At 37.0% G+C, this 25,956-nt stretch overlaps 1 protein-coding gene across 1 annotated transcript in view; it reads right to left on the reverse strand.

The window, feature by feature from the left end:
• PPP2R2A (protein phosphatase 2 regulatory subunit Balpha) overlaps nt 1-3,897 on the reverse strand; it is a 1,574,838-nt gene extending 1,570,941 nt beyond the window's left edge. Inside the window, exon 1 of the mRNA XM_044083139.1 lies at nt 3,873-3,897. Coding sequence (XP_043939074.1) covers nt 3,873-3,882 — 10 coding nt within the window. The 5' untranslated portion in view covers nt 3,883-3,897. The remainder of the gene's footprint in view (nt 1-3,872) is intronic.
• Nucleotides 3,898-25,956: the final 22,059 nt, after the last annotated feature.

A 25,956-nucleotide genomic window follows, 5' to 3' on the forward strand; every position in this document is an offset into this window, starting at 1 on the left:
AAGTTCACTTGGAATACATAGTCTTTGATTTGCAAATTGTGTGGCAACAAGGCCCACAAAAATCACATTGCACCTTTCCTTATGTGTAAACAGAAATCAGTGGCAGAGGGATGTGAGACAGGAGGATGCACTGAGCCATAACATTAAACACAACAAATTAGTAATGCTTTTCTATATCACTTGTCAATCTTTCACTAATGAGCTGGACTAGCTGGGTGAGTATCCAAAGCAAAGAACACATGTATTTGCTTACAGCAGAGTCTTCAGACTGATTCCAACACTTTCTGCAACATATATCTGTAGAGCCTAGTCTGACCTTATTCAATTTTCCTGTAATGTCTTGCAAGAGATCCAACTGTAATTAATGGAAGATAAGACCTAAGGTTACATTTTGACTGCTGGTGCAGTTTAAATAAATTTCTCTCCTGGTTTGACAATCTGAAGAATTTACAGTTAGAAGGCTTAGCTCTACCTTTACTCTCTATACTCAAGCAGCTATCATGAAAAAAGAAACTATAAGTTCCTAATTGAGCTAAGGAGAGAGACACAGGGGAGTGTATGTTGTCTTTTTTGAATTCCCAACTTAGAAATGTTCAATGTATGATGTGCAGATAGCTGAGAGTAGGGAGGAAGTAGGGGATGAGGCATAGGGGCTGTTGATGAAAGAAAAAACATATCAGCACAAGGAGGGTAAAGGCCAATGTTAGCCATGAAAAAAGACACGATGCAAAGTGCAGAAGAGAAGCTGTACATGGAGGGCACAATCTCAACCTCATGTCAACTATAAAGTCATATTTATAGCATCTAAGAGTGTACCTAGAGATGACTCCATAAATGTTCCATAAGGAGAGAAGTACAAGAAATATCGCAGGTTAAAGACAGCTCCAAATAATGTGGCAGTCCACAACAAAGGTAAGCATAGATAAGCAGGTATTAATTGCACTCCTACTTCCATACACCACTCAGTAATTAATTGACTCTCCAGTATAAATATGGAAAGCTCCACCTAGTAGGGATGGTAAAACTTGCTGGGAGATTTTTATTGTTAGAAGGTTCTCAAAGCATGACAGTTCATGTCAGTCAGTTATGCGGTCACTAGTTGGAGTATGAACATGCTAACTGGGTAGTTAACTGCATATGCACAATCACAATGACATCTGCCACTAAGCTGTCAGCATCAGTACTTACAGGTTACAAACAGTGTATTATGATCCTGGTGATGTAAACTTCACCATAAAAGCCCATTTCTCCAGCTCTAACTGCAAAATTCATAATCCTATAAGTCTAAAATTTTGGGATGTAAACAATAGTGAGGTATAAAAGAGTGACCACAAGCAGTGCCCCCCTCCAAGAGACTGTGTCCCCTCGGAGGACATACAGACAGTCTCCAGCACAGATGTCTGCACTGTTAACTAATGCACACCTAAAGTCTGCTTCATATACACAAATGGTGCATCTCCCATGCTCCTACCTCTTTGGCAAGCAACATAGATTCTTGCCCTCTTCTTTTATGATCTATCAGGAATTTAACTTTCAGATCAAAGAAAATGTCTTCAGGTGAAATACAATGTTAGTAAATGGAAAAAGAGGGATTAAACCTTACCTCAGTCTTGAGCAGCTCCAGAAGTAGTTACTCTTGTTCAGTAATCGCTAAAATTCTTTCTGGACAGATTGTAACCTCAATTAAATATTCGGGTAAAGCAGTCTCATGTTTGGGACTTATCACTTCTAACAAGTTTGCAGCCTTTTTTGGGGAATTCCGTACTAAGTCAATGCTCCGTCGTATGACAAGCATTCCAATCCATCCTGCACTTCTGTGAACACACATTTAATCTTCAGGGTGACAAATACTTGCTATGGATTTCTGCAATTTTAGCACCATATTTGAAAAGGGTTTTGGTCAGGCTGGATACAGTGTGGAGGTACATATACTTTTTGCATTCAAAATATTAGTAACTGGCCACAGGAGCTTGTATCTGTCTAGAACCACAGTGAAAGACTGGCATTCCATCTCAAAGTTTCACCATGGAAGTCTAAAACACTAGCATTTTCTTAGCATCCTCTCTTTTCCCTTGTGGGACAGAAAGCAGTTTGCTAATTATCTGGGTCACTGACTTAATGATTTTTTTCTTGCAAAGCACAGTGCACTCTTTTAAGTATTCATGTTAGTGGTGGAATCCAGCCATAGATATTTTGGTAAACAGTTTGTTAGGAAATGGATCACATTGTTACCTTCATCACCATCAGTCAGATAACAAACAATGCAATTTTTTTCCTTCTGCATCTCTTCTCCGGAACATCCAGTTCTTCTTGCAACTTTTGTTTATAGGCTTGGATAATCTGGATAGGTATTTCAAGCCTCATGAAGGTGGGTATGTAGACACATTAGGGAAGAGTCGAGTTCAGAAATCAGCTTTTTAATTTCTGTGATGTGTGTTTTTAAGTCATTACACTACCGAGCTACTATAGCCTGAAAAAATATGAATTCCTTAGAAAGACTACTTAAAGTTTCTAGAATTAGTTTAATATCTGTATTCCCCTGGGCCTCTTGTCACTTCCAAGCTGACTGACAATATTGGTATATGGGTTGGTGACTCCATCTAGTATGAGGTATGGCTTGGCAACCTTTCTTTCCTTTATGCAAAGACCTGGGGGACATTAGAACTCTGTTCACTGCAAACTGACATTTAAAGAAATAGCTGGAATTTAAAATCTGATTTCCAGGTAGTATTAAACGTGTGACTGAGCACTCTCTTATAAGAACATGAAGTATTTTTCTACATCATTTTTAAATACAGCTGATAAAACCTGGAAAAATGCATTTAATTACTTCAGATGGGATAGGCCTTAACAATGTAATTGTAAAAGGTATACATGAAAGACACATAGAGTGGTCTGATGGCATGTTATATCATACAGCCTACAGAATCATGCAGTCTAGTAAAAAAAAAGAATCCAGGGACAATACTAATGAAAAATAAAGCAAATGCATAAAGAAAACATAAAAGACAAGCATTCAGTACAAAATAGAATATGTCAGTAAAGACAAGACAAACTCAAGTAAGGTACCTTAAAAAACATTTTCTATGAAAAAAAGGTTGGAGAAGTGGGAATTTAAATAGACTTAATGCTGGTATTTCACAAGAAACTTTTCAAACAAGAGATATTAATGCCAAATGCAATTTCTGGTATACACTGGAGACAAATGTGATCAGTCACTGAGATTCATTTAACCTAACTAATCCAAGATAATCTTGGCAAAATCCTGAAGGGCCAATCTGTAAATTAAATTCCAAGTGTTAAATAAATATTTAAGTGTTTGCAAGCTCTATTTTTACTTTCAGCTCTCGTTCAAATAAACCTCCATTTTCTTAAGAAAAAGCATCCAGCTTCATAAAATATTAATACTCAAGTCACAGTGAAGTACTGTAACTGATTTTTATGCATTTCTAGACATTTCCTCATCAAAGAAAATGACAAGAAGTTAATGCTCATGCAGTAAATATCAGCCAGCAAACATTGAAAATGTTCCAAAATTACATGCATGGGTGTAGCGTGGGTGACAACTTACAGTGTTGAATATGGAAAGAATATTACAGTATTTTAAAAGGGCTGCTATACTCTAAGAATAAATCAGCAGTCTCTGAAGAAAATGTTTAAATCAATACAAAATAAGCTTAACATCTTAGAAAAGGTTAACTGTACAAAAACACAGCGCAGTGTGCATGTATGTATGTATAGATGTATGTTACACACGTGAAAAAACACGTCTTTTTGCACTATTTTCAGTCAAAGGTATTTCAAAAGAGATTGTGTACAATTTACATTTTTACAGTGCTGTCATCAAAGATAAAGCACACTATTTTACTTACTTGCTGTCATCTGTTGTGCTGATTTATTTTTCTTTATCAGTTTCTATGTTTGATCTGTGTTTCTCTTCTTAAGCCATTAATCTGTCAGGATTTGTTATAGATGGTTGGTCTTCCAAAGGTTGGACTATTCATCTGACAATAAAGCATTTATTCTCCCTTTCCTTCAATTATCATATTGTTTAAACAAAATACAAACTATTTAATAAATCTAAGGAAACTACAATTAACACGTAGGGTCTTTACCTTGGAGCCAGATCTGCCCTTGGGAACCGTCTTCATTACTACTAAATATTCCCTTCTCATACTATTCAATTCACTTGATAATATCACCAAGATGTAAACAACGCAAAACAGATTTTATAAATTCATTTTACTTTCAGGTGTCCTGTACCAGAGTCAAATGGTTGCAGTTAACTGAAAGAAAAATCATTATTAAGTTCCTTATCAACAAACTGTCAAAAATGAGTCATTGCCCATCACTAGCTTGCATCCCCTTTCTCCACAACCCAGCTAAGCTTCTACATTGTTCTTCTTTCCTTTGTCAGCTCTATCTTACAAACTCACTACTGTCAATAAGGTCTTCTCTGGAGCAGCAGCCTGTAGGCCACCAGCCCCAGTGACACTCCTTCCTACATGACAATTGGTTCCCATGGCAACCATTTTAAGGACATTATTTGAAAACTACCAAAAAACTCTTCTCCAGCTTTGAATTACAAGACACTTGTACATAAGGGGTTTTCTTTCTGCATATATTAATCAAGTTTACTTTCTTCTTAAATTGATTTTCTATCTCTGTGTTTAATTACTTTGTAAATCTGTAGTTGTTGCTAAATTTTTCCACTTGTATCAGACACACATGCCACGAATAAATAATTTAATTCTCCTTCTCCCACAGTGCCTGTGAGACTAACAACCTTAAGGATTAGAAGTGCAGGCACTAGAATATTCCATTCATATATGAAAACACCAGAATGCTGGTTCTTTATCCAGAAAGAAAGCAATCCATGCTTAATGCGTATCAGACATTTTTCTAGGCACCTTTAACACTGATTCGTTGAACACTGACTGTGCTCTCTATTATTTTCTCTCTGATCTTATTTAATTTGAATGCTACATATCTCACTGCATCCTGGGCTGAGTCTGAAAATGGCCAGTTTTTATCAGCGCCCTAACAAAATAAACAAACATAAATAAATAAAATAAATAAATATAGAACTGTCAGCCATATGCAATACATTGATGTGAATGTTTATTTGGTACAAAGAAGTGTTTTGTGTTTTTGATTATTTTTTCCTTTCTGATCATTTTTTTTCAAAACTAAATAATGTCACATAAAATGTCTATCTGGGTTTTGTACAGTACCATAGCATTCTGGGTAAAGAAAAACATTAATTTTTCAAGAATTCAATAATTTAACATTTCATAATTTCAAAGCTCGGTCATATTATACATTATTTTTCAAAGTGGGGCTTCCTTCCTGCAATATCTAGTTGAAAATATATATTTACATCCCTGGAATACAGATATCTTGTGACTGCAGTTAGAACACACATATAGTTACTTCTGTATTGTTCTAATAACATGGTGAGCAGTCAGAAAAGAACAGGTATTTACAATCTGTTTGCATACTTCACAACATGATGTCCTAACAGGGAAATTGCATCTCTAACAAAATCAGATAGCACATTCCTAACAAGAAAATAAAACAAATTGACAGCTATTTTATGCACCAGAAGCAGTGTGATACTAAGGGTCTGCATGGTGGAGGGGCTAATTCTCAACTCTGTGATATTCTTACTTCAGCTTGAGGCAAAAATGTTCCTAAGTCACTTTAGCTAACATAAAGAGATGACACTTGTTTGTCTCGGGCACAGAACAAGCAGTATAGAAATAATACAGCCACTCCAATGTTACACAGGAACAAAGCCCCGCTGTCTCTAAGGTGACCTGAGTATAATTAGCAGTTCTGATTCCTCTTGGAACTGGCATGGGGGAAGAAGATGATGGATGAGGCATGGGCTGTTCATCTCTTTAGCGGGGAAGAATGAGGATGCATGTTTAGGGTGTTCCCTGATATTGGATGTCCTGTTAGACAGCAGGAACATTAGGGCCATCAGTATAGAGTTTGGACGGCTCTCCTGAGGACATCATTTGTTGAGGTGAGGGTTGTCTTTGCAGGAGCCCATTGCATGCCCAACCCTGATCAAGGGGTAAGCATGTATGTATGTATGGGGAAAAGAAGGGGCAAAAACTTGATGACCCAGCCTCTTTGTGTATGAACAGCAGCTCCCAGGCTTTTTTTCCAACCATGGCACCCTGTGGTCACCACTGTGAGGTCTGGATGATGACCCTAGCCTGAACAGCTTGAACCTGGGTAACAGAGCATATAAAAATCAGTGGTATTGGGGAGAGAAACAGCTTAGGGGGGGCACACTGTCACAGAAGACAGACAAACCCCAAACTGAGTATCCCACTTAAAAGAAAAAGTATTTGATAAACATGGATGTGAATTAACTGAAAGGACTCATTTGATGTCAACAGTGCTGCATCATCCTTAAACTCTTTAGTTTCTTGTAAAGCTTTGGATTCTGTGCATTTTCTAATATTATATGCTGCATTGTCTTTGTAATACTTTTTATTTAATGGGATAGTGGCTGAAAATGGATCTTTACTATAATATAAAATAATTAAGAATAATAAAAAAATAATGAGCAGTTGTGCTTCAGAGTAAGCTAGTGTAAACTGGTTCATCATAATTTCTATGATGCCTTACCTTATGGTATAGGGAGTAAGGAGGAGATGATGGGCCAAAATTAATCACATCCTTATCTGTCACAGACTCCCAAAGAGATGTGACTCCCCACAAGAAAAAGAAAGAAAAAAATACAAGTCACAGAATGGAAATTTGCAGATGGTTATGCTTCCTGCACCTCTCTCTGTTTCAGACTTCATAACAAAAATATCTTAATGGTAAAGTTCAGCTTATTCCTGATAGTGCTCTTTGAGTTATGTGGATTGTTCTTGCTAAACAACCTTTGCAGGCATTTCCAGCTTGGCCTTAATGAAGCATGACTTGGTAAATCGTGGTTCAGTTATCTGTAGCACATGTTGTTGTTGTTGTTGTTGTATCTTTCGGCTTTTCCCGGTTAGGGGTCACTACAGCGGAACTCCGGTCCGCTAATGATTGGCAGTAGATTTTTACGTGCCGAGTTGCCAGCCCTGACACACAACCTTCAACAAAGGTACGCCCATTCACACATGTAACGATATATATTCATTCCTTGATTTACCACTGAATCCAGTGCAAGGTTGCAAGAGTACATAAAGCATTCTAGTCAGTGGAGAAAAAGCAGGGAAACTCATTCTGAATGGGACAGCAACCCATCAGAAGACATAAGCACACACAAACTTTCACAAACAAGTTTTCGTATCTTGAAAACTATGCGACCTAGACATTTTTGTAGACATAATATTTCACATGGCAACAAGAAATTCCTATACAAGTGCATGTTTATTGAAATATTTACAGAAATATGAAAACATATGTTTAACGGAATATTAGGAATACAAGTAACACTGGATATCTCTCAAGATGTGCAACTTACAGTGCAAATATTAAAGACAGATTTCTTCAACAATATCTAAAGTTTCACTTAATGTCATGCAGCAATTTGCATTTCAATATATTTTTAAGTATTAAGTATATATGTAAATCTTGTTTATTTTCATAATTACTGACATACAACTAGCAATTATATCTAGTATAATGTGATGTAAACCATCATATTCAGTGAATTGTTCTGTCTCCCACCTTGGTGTTTCACATAATATACCTCAATAAAATGTACATCTCTCTGTTATGAAAATATGAACATAAATATGAAAATATGAATAATAAGTGGCAAGCAAAGATTAATTTCTCCACTGCAGGACATCACAGACTAACAATCTTAGTGTCATTTTGTTTCTAATACTGCCTATTAGGAATGCCACTTAGTTAAAGAAGCCAGACCCAAAAATGTTCTGGATGCTATGAAGAGGTATGGGTGTGAACTGGACGTATACAAAAAAGGCATTTTAGGCTTGAGTGAGTTAAACGGTAAATGGATCTGACTGCTTTATATGTTGCTTGACTTGGTTGTATTTATAAAGCAGAACCTTTATTAATTCACTAAAACTTCCTAGAAATAAGCTGTTTTCTTAGCTCAAAATTCTTTAACATAAGAATGGGTTAGATAAAGTCTACGTATTTGCCATTTGAAATTAAAAATACATAAAAGAGGACAACAAAAGTTGTTTGTATGGGATTAACAAAATAAATAAAATAATATTAGTCACCTTCATTTTCTACTTGAACTGTTGTTTAGGATTGTGAAGAAAAGGAAACCATTTCATGCGTCACCAAATACCTACATGCACAGGTCACTGTATGCCTCGGGAATAAAGTTCTAAACAGGAATGTTATCATCACTGTCCATTTTACTACCCCCCTCCTTCTCAGAAGATTAGATCATGTCCAAAGATCCTGATAAGGGTCACCACTGTAAGACATCAGGATAGAACTCCCTTTGGAGTACTGACTACCTTCCAGAATGAAATGCTTTATTGTAGGACCAATCACCAAATCCTCACTAATTATGTTCCACACATCAAAGGTGTGTTGTGTCAAATTAAATTGATGCTCAAGTGCACTAATCAATGCAAAATAATTTTATGTGGTGTTACTATCCAAAACGGAGACTCTGCAAATTTGCCACAGAGGAAAGAGTCACCATTACATAGCACTGACTGTTTTCCTTTCTTCAGGTTTATGTGATCACTTTCTAGCAAAGACTGTGTACATCTGTTAAGGGGTAATTTGTTTTAGTGGCTGTTAACTGGTGGGATGGTTAGTGGAACTTTCAATATGTGTGATTATTCAGCAAGAGGGTTGCAGCATTTAAGAAACTGATGTTGATTGCCTCAGGAAGGTGCCCTGAATCTATGGGTAAACAGTAAAACAGTGTGTCCATGGTGTGACGGTGTCAGGTATTGTCATCTGTGCCAGGGAGAGTAGGGCAGTGCATGTGTAACATATGCCAACATAGTTAGCTGGAGTTTTGTAAATAATTTTGTGTCATTTGACTATCACACTTTGTACAGATGCTTGTGTTAAAATGTATCAACAGTGTTGTTATAACTGATTAAATGTATATTCTCTGGTTCAATTCTCAGCTGGGTGCCGCATCAACAGTGACAATCTAGAGTCAATGTTCATACTGCCCAGTGGCTAGCCCTGCTGCAGCTGTTCTTCCATAGCACACATGCGCACACAGTCACACCTACAGCCAGTTTAGAGAATCGTGCACCTACTCCATATCACACTTTATATATCTTAATAAAACTCCATACATACTCATTTTCCTAACTGCATTAACTATTTCATTTTCCTCCCCTTCCACAATAACCATTTTATATCACATATTATTCCTGATCATGCTTTCTATTATGCAGCAATCCTTTACATTTTCTTTTCCATAAACAACAAAAACATTTTTCAGTTTATTTTTCGACTCCCAATCTTACATTTACAATACCATGCCCATACAAACATTTTAAATACTTTATCTTTGAATGATGTCCAAAAACCTTATTTTTCTTACAATCTAAAAACAATATTGTGATGTTTCAGCATTACAGCTATTACACATACCTCCTTCCACCGTTTTATATTTCATGTTTGACATCCAGTAATAAATGCAGCAGAAAAGCAATGGCTTCACAAAAGGATTCACTTCTTTCCTAACTTTTTCTCATTGCTTTCTTTCTTCACTGCAATTTTCCCAAGGTTCAACATAACAGTTCGCTTTAATTATTTTATACCATCCTTCCCTTTCCATTTCTACTTCCTTTACATCAATTTTCCATGTCTTTATTTAATTTCATATTCCTTTTCTCCTAAACGTTTTATCTTTTACTTTTTTAATTCCCACCCATTCACATATCATTTTTTTTTCAAATAAATTTCCTAGTACTGTCTCTTTTCAGATGCTTTTTTAATACACAAAACAAATTTACTGATGCTAAGAAAGCAACTGAATTTATTAATTTTAAGCCCCCTTTTCTTTTTCATTATAAACTATCCCTCTTTTTATTTGACTCAACCTTGTTTTCCCCACACAAAAAATATACCCAATATTTCACCTTCCATGCAACTTAGAAACATGCACACAACTACATATGCCAGCATCCTAAAATATATTGGTTTAACATATATACTCTTTTTCTTAGAAATAACTGAAACACCCTCCACCAGCCTGCCAGCTTTTGTATTTCTTAGAACTTCTCTCCGTTGTATTTGTATTTATTAATAACCAAAATAAACTTCTCTACTTGTCTTCACAAGAAACAACAAAAACAGCTGATCGCCTTCTTCTCACATCAACCAATGAATCTCATCAGAAATACCGAAACCATTCTCAACCTCTTCCCAAAACCAGGAATCAATCATGCAACCAGTACTAACTAACCAAAACCAACAAGCAGTGCTGCAAGGTATTCTGCTATGTTTCCTGTCAGACTCTTAGGTAGTGGTTAATTAATTCATTAAATAATTAAATTTTTATTAACCAGGCAGGTTGGTTGCCTGGTTCAAGGATTCTTTTCAGGCACAGCCTAAGCCATGGGCAGAAATAGTACAATAAAGAAATAAAACTCAACAATTAACAAATATACTATAGTAGATACACAGAAAGAAAGATATCACAGGCACACAAACATCTATTTCCTGAAAACATGTAGCAACACACATAGCTAGTGTGATAAGTTCAAAGACTGTCATCGGTAATTTTAGGACAGCATAATAAATTCAATTACGGAGGATAAAATGTGAAATGGTAGTGGTGATGTCTTATCCCCATAAACACTTTTATTCTAAAAAGACAATGACCTCTTGTTAGAAATTAGTTAAAGATAGCAGATTTTAAACAATAAGCTAGAAACAGGTTTGTTTGAGCAATGTTTCAAACTCTTATCAGTATATCAGTATTATGGTTGAGACTGCCTCACCCTTTCATCCATTTTATCCTTCTACAATGAAAAATAAAGCAGAATTAATTCTCCAAGTAGTTATCATGTGTTCTCATAAACATGGAGAAATGCAAAAATGTTAGCACATAGGCATCTCTGGCGATGAACAGTAAATTTGCAGACATAATTGCAACTCAAAGGTATAAGGCAGAGGTTCAAGAATTAGTGCTAACAGGTGATGTACCAGCGAGTTTTCTTCCACTCCTTATATGCTGAAGTGTGAACTGCATGAAATACACATGCCTGCTCAAAGTCACATAGTTAAGACTATAAATCAAATGTCCCAGACTCTGAAATGTGTTAGTTTGAGTATAGCATAGTCCTGGTAATATGAGTTTGCTGTGTGAATGATATTTAGTCTGAACAGACAGTGTTGCCAGTTGGTAAGATTATTCTTTTTTTTTTTCAAAACAGGTTTATTGTTTTAACATATAAGAGAAATATCATAACAATTTTATACAAGTAATTAAAAATAGGTATTATTATAATATTCAACAAAACAACTAAAGTATTTACAAAGACATCCACTACAATCAGATCAATTAATTAAACTAAAATACCGTGCTATTGAAATTAGAATTTTTTTAACAAATTTTGTAAATTATCCCATACAATATAATATGATGTTTTTCTAGTTGTTCTCATTCTAATTGTGCTTATTTCCATATAGCACATTATATTCATAACATTTTTAAATTCATTGAACGAAGGAGGTGTATCTGAAATCCAATTTCTAGTTATTATTTTCCTGGCCACTGCTAGGATAGACCATAACAAGGGAAGCTTAATCTTTTTAACACATTGAGGTACATGTGTGTTGAATAATATAAGAGACTTAGAAATAATGAAATTATCTGTAAAAAGGTAAGATTATTCTTGATCACATGCTATGTTGCATTACTTCAGCATGTATCAGTATACATAATGTAGTGGAAATTTGGACAAGGCAGGAAGGCAGGCTAGCATGCTCCATGACAAATTTTTCAATAGGCAAGTGCAGTACAAAGGGGAATGCACTGGACACACATTACACATAACCCACACACTGCACTTTCTGATGGGGGGTATGTTACTGTGTATATCCCTTTTGCTGGTTCTGTTTTACATATATATGCTTAAAATATCAGTAATCCATAAGGACAAGGTCAAGAGGCTGCATTTTAATTGGGGGAGGCAATGCCAATCAGTAAGTTTAGGAATATCACATGTATGCTGTATGTTTTAAAAGTAAGAACACTTGAGGAGCTATACACCACTACACTCAAGTAATCAGAACTCTTATGTTGACATATACACTATAACTTCACAATGCCCAGTGTTCCCAAGCATTTCTTGTGATATTTAGCTGATGGTGCAAGCCCCTTGCCTGTTGTAACTGCTACCTAGTTTATAGTTACAGTTTACTACAGTTCTTATGTGAATATGAGGCGCATATATCAAGGCCCAGCTGTAGTACAGTCCTCTGTACACCTGACACTCTGGATTACACAGCACACCCTCAGCACAGTTGTATTTATTTTTGACATTTTCGCATACAGAACTAAAGTGTGTCTCCATCACATTATTTTGATGTTCGTCAGGTGCATCAGTTTACCTCTTTAGGAGAAAAGGTTGATCACATGGAGTTTAATATTTTAATGCATTTTTAGCATCAACAATTTCTTCCTGGGGATTTCAGCACCACTGTGCAACTGCTTTCTTACTCCCTTTCCCTTACCAGATATTCTAGCTTAACTCAAATATACTAGATTCTCTAAACAACTTTTACTAGATGGTCAGTGTTCAGCCATGCCACTGGAAGGCAGCCCATGACAGGAACCACCATGTACCCATAGCCAAATGGTCAGTGTTTAGAACTGTAATGGATGGAGAGTAGAAGAATGCACTGTGGCCCTGATGCAGCATCACCTATAAGCTATATAAATGTATATATATTTTTAATTCTCACTGGGTCTTTCATGTTTGAAGAGGATAGGACATACTGTCTCTTTTCCAAGATTGGGAAATGTAAATGCTTCTGACCTGTCTTGGAGTTCTGCTGTGAAAGTAGTTAACCCCAAACCACCACTGCAAGAGAACTGGGATTGGATAATCATTGTTTACTCTTCTTGCCCAGAGATCCAGTGACTCAGAAATGTTCCCGAGCCCAAGTTACCAGCATTTCAGACAGAGGCATACTCACTGCACTAGCAGTATTGATTCTTAGGTCTTTGGTTTGTCACTGGTTTGACATTAGTTCAACCTGTTTGCCATAATTTGCCTAATCTGATTCTATTCTGCTATACATAAAAGCAAACAGTATATTAAACCATCCAGCCAGATATCTCATCTGACTTATGGTGCTAACTTATACCTTAGGTTGGCAATACCATGAGTTAGGAACCTCTCTTTCCAGCAGTACATATTTGTTGTTAATTGAGGTCTCTAGTATATGAGTGTTTGTAGCACCATTGGTTTTGGGAAGAAGTAAGAGGCCAAATAGGATTATGTTTTTCATGGTCTTAACTCCTCAAAGCAGCTGGTAAGCTACTAAGCATAAGGACAGTTGTGATGATCTGTTGGGATAGTTAAAGGATTTAAGGCCTTTAGTTTCATTAGTTAGAAATGTTGGTGCCTTTCAAGTTGAGCAATATGCTTAGATTTGTAAATACCAAAGGGGTCACTGTATTTGATGATAAGTTCGATAAGGGAATATTACAGTGGTATAATGACTTACCTGGGTACAAAGGATATTCCCTTAGAAACTAATTAGGGCAGATGATCGAATATGAGAGGGATGTTCACAGAAATACCCAGGTCTCTTATAACTGCATCTGTCTGAAGAGCAGTACCATTTATAATGCATAACATAGGAGCAGCTTTTTGCTGAATGCTACTACGCTGCACCTTTTTGCATTTAGCTTGAGAGCATTCACATTACTCCAGGTATGTTCCTATTTCAGCCCTTACTGAATTATTTAGTATCAGTGGATGTATGTATGAGTGCTCAGCTTGCAGGTGTCAGCAAAGTTGATCAACCACACTTCACGGATGTTAGCTTGGATTTCTGCAAAGTAAATGTGAATGAGGAGAGAGTCCAGCAAAGATCTCTGTGCTAACCCACACTAGTTAACGTTTTACATTTAGTACCAGCAGCTTTTACAACCTGATATCTTTTGAATAGCCAGTTTTTAATTCAACAGACAATGTAGGGGTTTGCATTGAGTTTATCTAATGTTTCAACAATACTAGAGGAAGGGATATTGTCAAAAACATTGGCCAGGTTGAGATAAGCAATGTTCATAGGCAGACCAATGACCACAACTCTGTAACCTTTTCAAAGAAGCTTACTAGGTTCATCTGACAGGACCTGCCCTTCACAAAAGTGAGCCAGTTGAGGTTTAGAGCAGTTAAGTTGCCTATATCCACATTAGTGAATTTTTCTATGTGATATGATCCATGGTTTTACATTTAAGACTGGTGAGGCTGATGGACCTATAATTACCTGGATCTGTAAAGGGGCTACCCTTGTGTAAAGGAGTCGCAATGGTTGTTCCACATGCATCAGGCACATAGGGTAGGCTAAGGCTGGGTTTATGCAGTGGCTTGGATAGTGCATACTTGGCACTGATGAGAATGTACACTCACAAGTTGTCTAAACCTATTAAAGCATTACTTTTTGCCTTCGACAGGGACTCTGACACTTGTTCCAAACTGATGTTGGGGGAAACTAAATTTTTAGGGATAGTGGGGGCCACAGTGGGTAGATGGGACAAAGTTATCACTAATTTGTCTTCTTATATATTGACTATATCCTTAGGACTATAATGCGTGATATTATTATAGATGAGCTTGGTGCATATTTGGACATTATTTTTTAAGTTTCTGATAAAACCGATGAAAGATTTGTAGTTTCTTTTGCTATCTGTAGTGACTTTAAGCTTGTACTCTGCTTTACTTTTTTATTAATGTTCATCAAATTCTTTTCTAGCATGCTTCTATGTGGTGTTGAGGTAGTCAGACTGGGATTTCTTATACATTTTTTGCTGTTTTTCTTCTTGTATTATATAATTTAGTAACACAGAAGTTCTAACAGAGAGGTTTATTTCTAAATGTGCCATTTTATTTAGAGAAGACAGGTACTGGCTTTTCTTTGCAAATATTTGGGTGCTGTAAAAGATGGAAGTTAATACAGCAGCTATCTCAACTGGGTTCATTTATGGAGGGATTGTTGAGAATTTTGCAGAGGGCTATAACCTGAAGTAGGCTTGTCTTAGACAAGTCCCTGCAGACATTCTTATTCGGTGCTGAGGTGGTACTACTAAGCCTAATAGAGAAGATGACTGATTTGTGCTCACATTTAACTAGTGATGAGAAGATGTGCAGTGGAGCACAGACAGGAGAAAGGTTGGTAGGGAATTTGCAGCACAGCACAATTATGAATGAAGTATAGAAAGTGGTAAGAATATCCATTTTAGTACTGCCAAGTGTGCAATTAATGCTTGGGTAGCTGAAGTCTCCTAGCAAGAAGTATTTTGTTTGATATTTAACAACACAATGGCATTAAGGAAATTTCTATGATATGTGGGGGATAGTTAAGGAACTCTATAGCTGGCAATAAAGTAACATTTGGAATTAAGTGTGATTTGGATCTCTAAGAACTTCACAATGAGATAATGGGTAAAATGACAAGTGGTGATGGTGTTTCTGGCAAATACAGGCACTTTCCCCTCGGTTATAAATGGGTCTGAAGGCATGATAAACACTAAACCCTGGTACAGATGGACTACTTCATATTATACAGTGCATATATGAAGGTGCGTGACTTGAAAGAGGGCCTCGTGTTCTGGCAGATTCCTAGTTAGACTTCTATTTTTCAACAGTATGTAAATAATACTATTCCTTTAAGAGCAGTCAGGTAATGTGATGTATCAGATGGAAGAGAAAATACTGCAAGTTTTGTTAAAGGGGTTATTACAAGACCAATTATACAATTTGTTCCTGTATAAAACAAGGCTTGTGTAAGCCACATCAGATTCACTTTAGTCACAAGTGGGAGGCTCATTGACCTTGACTGGCATTTGAGTGGAGAGGGTCAGTGCAATTCAGTAAGAGGTGGGTTCTCATGTCTGGAGACAGATTCACAGGAAGAAGGGTTGTCTCCAACTGCATAGGCGCTGAAATCACAGCGCGAGGGGGAGGGAGTGCCCCCCCCACTTTTACAGCTGTGACATAGACAATTAAAAGCAGTGTCTTCTTTAAGGACTCATGCGTGCATCGCACACCAATGCAGAAGTCCACTCCACACTTATTCGCACGCGGAATTTAAAACTAGTTGTGCTGTTTCATTTTTAAGGAGAGTTATGCTGCCCCTGTCCCTTTTTGCTGAAATCCCATTTGTTCCTGCCCTCCAAGTGTTTTCCAGGTAAGGAGATGTCTCACATTCACATTTATTGTTGTTGCCCAAACTAGCTGTTCTATTGAGCTTTGTTGTGTGACAGTTTTGGAGAAGAGAGTTTTCTACTTTTTTTCTAGTTTTTCAAAATAACAAGTTCAGTCAAAACATTATGAATTGTGCAGCACTCAGCATTTCAATACGTAGTCAAATCAAAACGTTATGAATTGTGCAGCACTCAGCATTTCAATACGTAGTCAAATCAAAACGTTATGAATTGTGCAGCACTCAGCATTTCAATACGTAGTCAAATCAAAACATTATGAATTGTGCAGCACTCAGCATTTCAATACGTAGTCAAATCAAAACGTTATGAATTGTGCAGCACTCAGCATTTCAATACGTAGTCAAATCAAAACGTTATGAATTGTGCAGCACTCAGCATTTCAATACGTAGTCAAATCAAAACGTTATGAATTGTGCAGCACTCAGCATTTCAATACGTAGTCAAATCAAAACGTTATGAATTGTGCAGCACTCAGCATTTCAATACGTATTCAAAGCCTTTGCAGAATGAATTATGACAGTCTGGGGAAACTAATGCATGACTTGCCATCACTTTATTTTACATAGGATATGTTTGCGGTATTGGCACGTCCCTGAAAGTAAAATGATAAACAGTATGCCACCAGAAAGACGACTTTGTTTGACCCACACACAGGTTACACTAACATTATTCATGCAATAAAGTGAATTAATGCTTTTAGACTGTGTAATACTTAGGACTTTTGAATATTTACCATATCTGTCACTTTTATTGTTTGACATTACGAACTGATTCTTTCATTGACTGTAAATGTTTTTTTTTTTTTCTTATTGTATAACTAATCACTAACTCTTTGGCAGGCATTACTACTAAACCTGACATGAAAATGGACAAATGTTTTCCTTTTTCCGTTTTACCCATATTTTGTTCTCTGTTCATGCAGTTATGTGCTGTCTGTTACTTTACCCCATATATATATATATATATATATATATATATATAGATTCATAGATTAGTACTAGGCTAACTGCCCTTTTTGGGCCATTTGAAGCCTGGCCAGTTACCCCATGTGAGAATCAAACCCTGCACCTTGTGTCTTTAAGGTAAACACCTTAACCATTATGTCATCCTCCCACATGTACTGTAAGGGCAGATCAGGACCAAGTAGCCAGGTAGCCTTCACTGTGTGCCCATCTTCCTATCCAGTGCATAAGCTGAAAGTTAGTGCACAATTTATTTATTTTTATTTATTTATTTTATTTTATTTATTTTACATTTGTTGACCGGGCTAGTCCAGCTGGATATATATCCGTTTACAGTAGAGGCCCGGGGAGAAAAGCTCCAGTATGGACAAAATAACAGAGATTAATAACATTTTTCTTAGTAGATTTATACAAGGTACAAGAAAGGATAACTATCACATTTTAAAAAATAAGTACAAGTTAAAAACAAAATGCAAAATCTACCTAGTAAAGTTATTCAGAGATCTAGGAGTACTTTAGTATTCACCTCTCAATTCCAGAAAGCTTCAGGTAGGGCCAGTAAGGGGACAGGAATAAAGCTTCAGGTAGGGCCAGTAAGGGGACAGGAATAAAAAAATAATAAGGTGTGTTGAGCCATACTTTTAATCGGGATTGGTACAGGGACATAGCCATTGAGAAGTAAGGTGTCCTTTGATTTGTCTTTTGAAGAGAGAGGTGGACTGAAGAGTCGCTATTTCTTGAGGGATTAGATTCCAGTGTTTACCTATGGAATTAGAAAATAGTGCATCACCAGCTTTGTTATGTGATTTAGTAATAGATACTAGAAACTTGTTGGCAGAACGAAGTGTGTTTAGGTTCTTATATGGAGAGATAAGTTTAGCCAGACTTGGAGTATTTTCAGGGAAGTGAAGGGTTTTATGAATTATAAGTAGTTGTTGGTAAAGTAATTGGTTATTTAGTTCTAGCCAATTTAGTTGTTTCAGGTTATAACAGTGGTGGGTTCTAAGGGGAGTTGCATTAATGAATCTAGCTATACCGTTATAACATGTGGAGAGTTTATTGATGTTATTTTTAGAGAGTGTGGTATAAATGGTCGAAGCATAAAAAAGAGTGGAGAGCAGGTGGGTCTGTGCAATGGTTTTTCTGGCTGCTGGGGTAAGGAAAGGTTTAATTCTATAGAGTGTCCCAAATTTTTATTCACAGCTTTAATAGTACTATTTATTTACAGTTAACTCTTTCTGCTCATATAATTGTAATAAATAATTGAGATGTTTATCAATGCATTGTTGAATTATATCAGTTTGTGTCCCCACAGATTTCCATGGATGCCGGTTCTTTAGATTAAAAAAAATTCTAAAAAAAAAAAATCTAATTCCAAATACATTTTGCAAGGTACTGATTTCCACAAGGATATCTAAAACACTCTGTCATGTCTGTCCTTTGCTTTAGTTAAGGCAAAACATATTCAGTATAGTATACTGAGGATTGTAACACAGGCAGAGAAAAAATAAACCCCAGACATTATTAGAGATACTTTATTTCTTATAAAGAAAAAGCTTGTTTAGTGAGCCTTTGACTTCTGATTGTAAATTGTGGTACAGCTTTTTTGTTTTGATTTTAAAATACCTTTTAGTGTATAGCACTGTGAAGAAAATGAGACTTCACTTATTACCCATGATGGACTACTCCTGTACTGATGCATCCAGTCACTGGCTCAAGAGTACAAAATCCTTACTGGTAGCACCATCTCTTCTTGCAGTTTAGTATTCATAATGTAAAATTACTCGTTGATTCACTGATAGTTACTAGGCATGCAATCCAGGAGACCATTAATGAGCCTAGTTCAAATTTAAATTTCCCCAAAGCACACTGTCTGGTCAAGTGATTTGCTCTAGGTCACACAGTAGGCCGATAAAGGCTGAGGAAATCAAACCCTGTGCCTGCTCATTAACAACTCATAGCCTTAACAGTTTATAGCTTTAATCCTCTGCTCCCATTGCCAGACTAGGTATTATATCTTTAATGACAATGGGGTGTTGTCACAAACTCAGAGATACATAGAGGCCTTAGCACTCCATATATTTAGTCATATGTGAGATTATGGCAGTATGCAACATTATGGAAGAAGCATATTACAGACTTTACAATGCCATCAATAACCACTCTCTAACAAATGCCTGGTATAGGATGGTATAGCACTATGGTTACCCTTGTCTTCAACGGCATGTTTTCTACTCTGTACTCGTTGCTCAGCTCATAGAGCTCCCTTAGAGTGTATCTTGTACCAGCCTACTGCCCTTGCCCCAGTGACATAAAAAGTAAAAGGTAATACCAAAGGGCTTTGGCTGACTAAGTTTGAGATTACTTCAAGCTAGGAGCAGTTACTGAATCCCCAAATGACTTAACCATCATGCAGGAAGGTTTGTCCCAAACAATAACTGGTGCCAGAATCATGAATAGAAACTAAATTCCAAAAAATACATTACTGTATCCTTTGGGAAGTCATCTTCTCCAAGGAACTGCCAAATTGACAATGCACCCTGAGAAAATATCCAGTTGTTTGACATTTGGGAACTTGTGTGTACAGTGACCTAACTTTTGACCAACATGTGCCCAGAGTCATAAAGTCTTTCTATATTGCACAGCTTATAAACAAATTGATTGTGACTAGATCTGGAGATGTTATTGTCCCCCTTTACAAAGCCCTCATTAGGTCAATCATTTTATATAATGCCCACTTTGGCATGTATCTATCCAGATTCATACAACAATTGGAATCCCCGCAGAGATACCTTACTAAAAGGATACAAGATCTAAACAACAGGTCTTGCATGGACCACCTCAATAGGTCTTGCATGGACCACCTCAAAGTCCATGCAAGACCTATTGTTTAGGACTTGTATCCTACAGATAGTCAGTATCCTATAGAGTGCTTAGAAGTGACATGTCTGGCATATAGGGCAACTTCCTACCTAATACAGATGGACCTACTGAACATCAGCAAGTCAAATGGCATCAGAAATACTCATTCCGGGTATCTAAATGGAATGTTGTGGAGAGATGGATATATATCACAGAAGCTAACACCGTTCCAGAAACAGAGTATCCATTCAAGTAAAACAAAGCTCATCCCTGTCCATATTCAAATGCAACTTGGATCTAAGGATGGATAATAGAAAATGTACTCCAGGATTGCACCTTGTGCCACTAATGGATAGAGGCAGTTCCTAAATGCTGCATCCCTTACATGGGCCCCCTCAAATTATCTATGGTATGATCACAGTTATTCTCACTAAGGCTAATATACAATTATCAGCCATGAGCTAGGTAAGACCAGTCAGGAAATGTTAATTCAAGCACCAAAATGGAATTGGCTACGCTTAAAATGTCCTCCAAGTGAACCTATGTTGTGGTAGTAAATAGTTTCAAAAAATTGTCCTTTTTAGATCACTAACTGCCCCTCTCACCCTCTGCACCCCTCACCCAGTCTTCAATAGCTTCCGGCACCTATGCTTTCCAGAACTTTTTCAGATGTCACTGTAAGAAAACAACAATTGTTCACTGCCAATCATAAAGAAAAAAAATCAAAACATCCAAATAAGATGGGACAGACTGCAGTAAACCTGGGGGCTGGATGGTAGATAATGCCCTACACACAGAGTGTTTTCTGAAAGACCCAGCATTATGGAAAATACTACATTACTTCTGAGCCTGACTTTGAATATTGTGACTGCAGAATATGATATGGTATGGTCCCAAGCTGGAAACCCTCCTGTGTTGTTGAATGATAACAGCAAACCCCTGATTTGCTGCAGATTTGAAAGAATATCTGGATAAGGGCAGTACATGCAATTTGTAACATTTTGTGAGGATATGTACAGTGGTGGTGCTGCGGTAGCGTTGTCGCCTCACAGTTAGACGTTGTCCTGTTCGATTCTCAGCTAGAGTGTCTTCTGTGTGGAGAAATGCGTGAATGGGCATACCTTCGTTCAAGGTTGTGCGTCAGAGCTAGCAACTCAGCATGTAAAAATCTACTGCCCCTCATTAGCGTCCTGGAGTTCAGCTGTGGCGACCCCTAACCGGGAAAAGCCGAAAGACACAACATGTACAGTGGATCAAACAGCAGCTGCACATATTGTCTAGAGAGATGTTGTGAAATATATTTTTGCATTTGTTTACCCAGATAGTCCGAATGATTAGACAAGTTGCCCCTTTTCAGCAGAGACCTGGGGAGAAAAGCTCCACAATAAAATGAGTAAACAGTAAAACAGCACTTAATACATTTTAGATAATAAGCATAAATATATTTTAGGTCAATATAAGTTAGTCACAGTTTGATAAAGATTTTTTTTACACCTGACATGGAAATAGAACACAGTGAAAGAAAAATGTCATACAGTGTTACACCTGAGGACAAGAAATGAAAACAGATGATTTATGACTGACATATAATGCAATTTTTTGCAAATCTTTACAGCAGCATTTTTTTGTAAGTTGTGAGATTGGCAATAAGTGTAGTTTTTGTGAAGTATAAAGAACTGTAGACCAGATTGTGGTTATAACAGGAGGTGTATGACAGCCATTTATTGAGAAGAGAGGCTATATAGAGAGTAGAGAGTCCCAGAAAAAGAGGTTGGGAGAGAGGCAGCATTTAGGTTATTATAGTCAAGTATTTTTAAGTGATCCTTTAAGTGAAGTTTGAAAGACTTACTGTTTTCTAATGTTCTAAAAGAAAGAGGTGTGGAATTCCATGTTTTAGAGAGAGAGGAGGACAGGGAGTCTCCAGAAGTATTGTTTGCTTTAGTTACACTTAGCAAAATTTTGTTAGGAGAGCGTAGTGATCTCTTGAGACTGTAGAGCTGGCAAATATTGTTTAGATCTGGGCATTTGTCTGGCTCATATATGAGTTTGTGTGTCATGACAAGCTGTGAGGAAGTTAAATAGTACCTCAATTCCAGCCACTGAAATCGTTACAGTGCGAGGCAGTGATGTGTCCTCTATTGATGGCTGACAGCAAATTTTGCAATTTTATTATAGCATTGGCCAAGTAAGGAGAGTTGATTGGAATGTAAATTGCTGAGTATGGAGGCTGCATATAAGAGAGTAGGGATGAGAAGAGATGAGACAAAGCTTATTCTAGCCTGCTCTGTTGGGTAGGGTTTGGGGTCTATAGAGGGCTCACAATTTGTGATGGGGTTTTATTTACAGCCTGTTTTATATGGTGATCAAATTTTAGGTTTTCATCAATGGTAACCCTTAATAGTTTAGCATGTGTTACCACTTCTGTCTTGGTATTGTTTGGTGATAGAACTTAGAAGGAAGTTTTTGGGGCCAGATAGTTGCTTAAGGAAGAATAAGATAAGTTTGGATTTTTGGGGGTTTAGAAGGAATTGTGAGTCAGTTAGCCAATTCTCTACATGTGAGAGAGTCTCTTGGGAGTACTGTTGTAGTTAGCCATGTTTTTTGGCAGAGCAGATGCTTGTGGAGTCATTTGCTTGTTGGGTGATGGTTGCTTGTTTGGTTGCTAAATTCAGATCATTAATGAACATATTGAAAAGTAGTAGACCTAAAAAAAAAAAAAAATTAATATTTTTTTTATATTCAATGATAATCCTCTTTGTAATACTTTCAACATGTTACGTCTTGTGATATCAGGACTCCAAACGTTTTATAACTCTATTTGTATTCCTTTGTTTATAATTTGTCCACCTGATGTATTTTGTGTTGGCTATCCTATTATCATTGTTTTTTGAAGTGCTTATTATTTGGTACAAGTTTCTTGTCTTTTTTTCTTTGATTGTGGAGCTTTTCTCACTGGGCCTCTACTGAAAATGGACATGAATCCAGCTAGACTAGCCCGGTCAACAAATGTAAAATAAAATAAAATAAATAAATAAATAAATAAATAAATAAAGAACGTGGGATTGTATCTTCTTCTTCTTTCGGCTGCTACCGTCAGGGGTCGCCACAGCAGATCAACTGTTTCCATTTCTTCCTGTCCTCTGCATCTTGCTCTGTCACACCAACCACCTGCATGTCCTCTCTCACCACATCCATAAACCTTATCTTAGGCCTTCCTCTTTTCCTGTTACCTGGCAGCTTCATCCTTAGCATCTTTTTCTCAATATACTCTGCATCCCTCCTCAGCACATGTCCAAACCAACGTAATCTTGCCTCTCTGGCTTTGTCTACAAACCTTCCAACTAGGGCTGACCCTCTAATATACTTATTCCTAATCCTGTCCATCCTCATCACACCCAGTGCAAATCTTAACATCTTCAACTCTGCCACGTCAAACTCTTGCATATACTTTTCAAATATTTTAGACAGAGGAGATAGAATGGCTATGGGCTAAGTAGCTACCAAAGTGGTTACTACAACAATGGGAATACAGTTTGGAACTTGAGAAAAAGGTTTCTCCATGCTTCTCACAGGAACAAACAATACAGTTAGACACTTCAACAAGCACTAATCCATACTCCTTGCATACATTATAGGAAACTAACAGCTGATCATCCTTTACTAATAGTTCCATTCTGGAAGAACAATGTTTTAGGTCTCTGTGGGCATTCATGATAGCAAGAATATAGTCTCTGTCAATGTAATACTGAGGGACATAGACAATTGAAGAGTGTGAGATTCACATTTGTGGCTACACTGATATGAAAGGTTGGGGTGGTACAAAGGGGAAAGAAACTTTTTTTTAAACAAAACACCAAATACACTGGAAGATGATGATTTCAGTGAGCCCTGTTTCTTTGATAGGACACATTAATGAAACCACCCATTTCTTCAGAGCTGGTGTGACCTTGGAAGTGATTATATTTAAGTAAGTTATAGAAAGACTCATCAGTGCAGTATTTCAGATATTTTTTGTTCTGCAATGTTATAAAAGTGTTACATCAGTTAGATGAACTTGCTGAAATCAACCATAACAAGTCAAGAGATGGATAAGCCTTATAGCTCATAAATACACCTTGCTGAAGATATGGTCACCATAAGGAGAGTCATCCAGGATAAAAGAGGTCTAGCAGAAAAGAAGCTTTCAAACATGCCTTGCAGACCTTGAGTAACAACAAGGGTGCACCATTTTCCCCTATGTAAAAATTAGGGATAGTCACCATATGGACCAGGATCGTGCCATGACCATAACCATGGCTTGAGTCACACAACTCTGACAGCCACTTCAATACTAAGTGTGTGGAATATAGTGCATGAGGAGGAGATCCAGCTTTCATTATTAGTACCCAAGCAGGAAAAAGGTTCTACCTGTAATTGTTTGTCCTCGCTGTGTAGGGAATCTGAGTGCTGTGAGTAAGGAAGCTGTCATACCAGAGTAGGCAATACGGTGCACTACTACTGCTACTGCCACAACTGGGGTATCTAAGATATAAGTTTTTGAAAAGGAAAGTTGAGACATAATTTGTCAGACAGACAAAAAGCCCCCTGAACAAAACATGCAAAAAAGCTGAATGGTGTTGTCAACAAACATGCAAAAACAATGACAGGCTCCTCCAGAACACAGCAATAATGATTACAATTAACTTTCTTAATTTCATCTTGACCAAATATTTCAGAATCAAGGACACTGATGTAAAGGCAAAAAGGATCCCACTGAAGGCAAAAGTGTTCACAGCAATTTGCAACTCACCCCACCATGAATGAAACAGCAAGAAAAAGTCTGTAGCACCTGGCATTCAATGACGATAGGAACAAGTTGCAGGAAGGTTAACTCCATTCCTTGAAATTAAGGTCCATTCACAGGCAGCTTGTATTAATCTGTCCTTAAGGTTGCTTATCTCCTCTTGGATATGCACAGCTATAAAAAGAAACCAGTGTAAATTGGTCAATTCCAGACAAGAACTGCCTCCCTGAAGAAAGCATACAAATTGAACTCATCTTGCTTGGTGGCACACTAGACAACTGACACACTTTTTGTCTGAAAAGATATGCATCCAGTAGGAATCTGCAGATCTGTTTGCAGTTCCAAGACTGCTCTCCTCTACAGACATTTTCCTGTAGTGCATTCTGTTGCTTAAAACACTTTACAAGGTTTGCAGTTCCTATCAGATGGGTTCTCCATCATGAATATTTGTCAGTCATCATGACTGACACCTAAGGCTTTGGATCTAAAGTTTTTTTTTCTTTACAGATTAGACAACAGAGCCTAACAAAACATGTCACATCTCATAGTTCTCTGAAATCCATAAAGGCACATTAAAAAGGTCCATCCCCATATATTAACTCGCCAAAAAACTTAAATGAACAATCTCATATGCAACTTGGTAAACAGAATTATCTGTGTTTGTTATATTTTATTTTAATTTAATTTGTTAATCAGGGTACAACTGTAAACCAAATAGATTATTTTCAGACATATCCCATATTTCTGCTGTCACAAGCTGTTTATGTCATTCATACCAATAACAGTTGTAAGATGAGTAACTGAAAGTCCCTTGGAAGAGCATTACTTACACAATAACATACCCTGGAGGGGATTATTATGTTTACATTATGATACTATGCGTTAAACTGTTTTAAAGTTGCTTGTTTTTTATTACATTACTTTCTCCCTCTCTCTCTCTCTCTTTCTATATATATATATATATATAT

Source organism: Protopterus annectens, chromosome 9.part0 (assembly GCF_019279795.1).
Source record: "Protopterus annectens isolate FY-2018-M chromosome 9.part0, PAN1.0, whole genome shotgun sequence".
Lineage (NCBI taxonomy): Eukaryota > Metazoa > Chordata > Ceratodontiformes > Protopteridae > Protopterus > Protopterus annectens.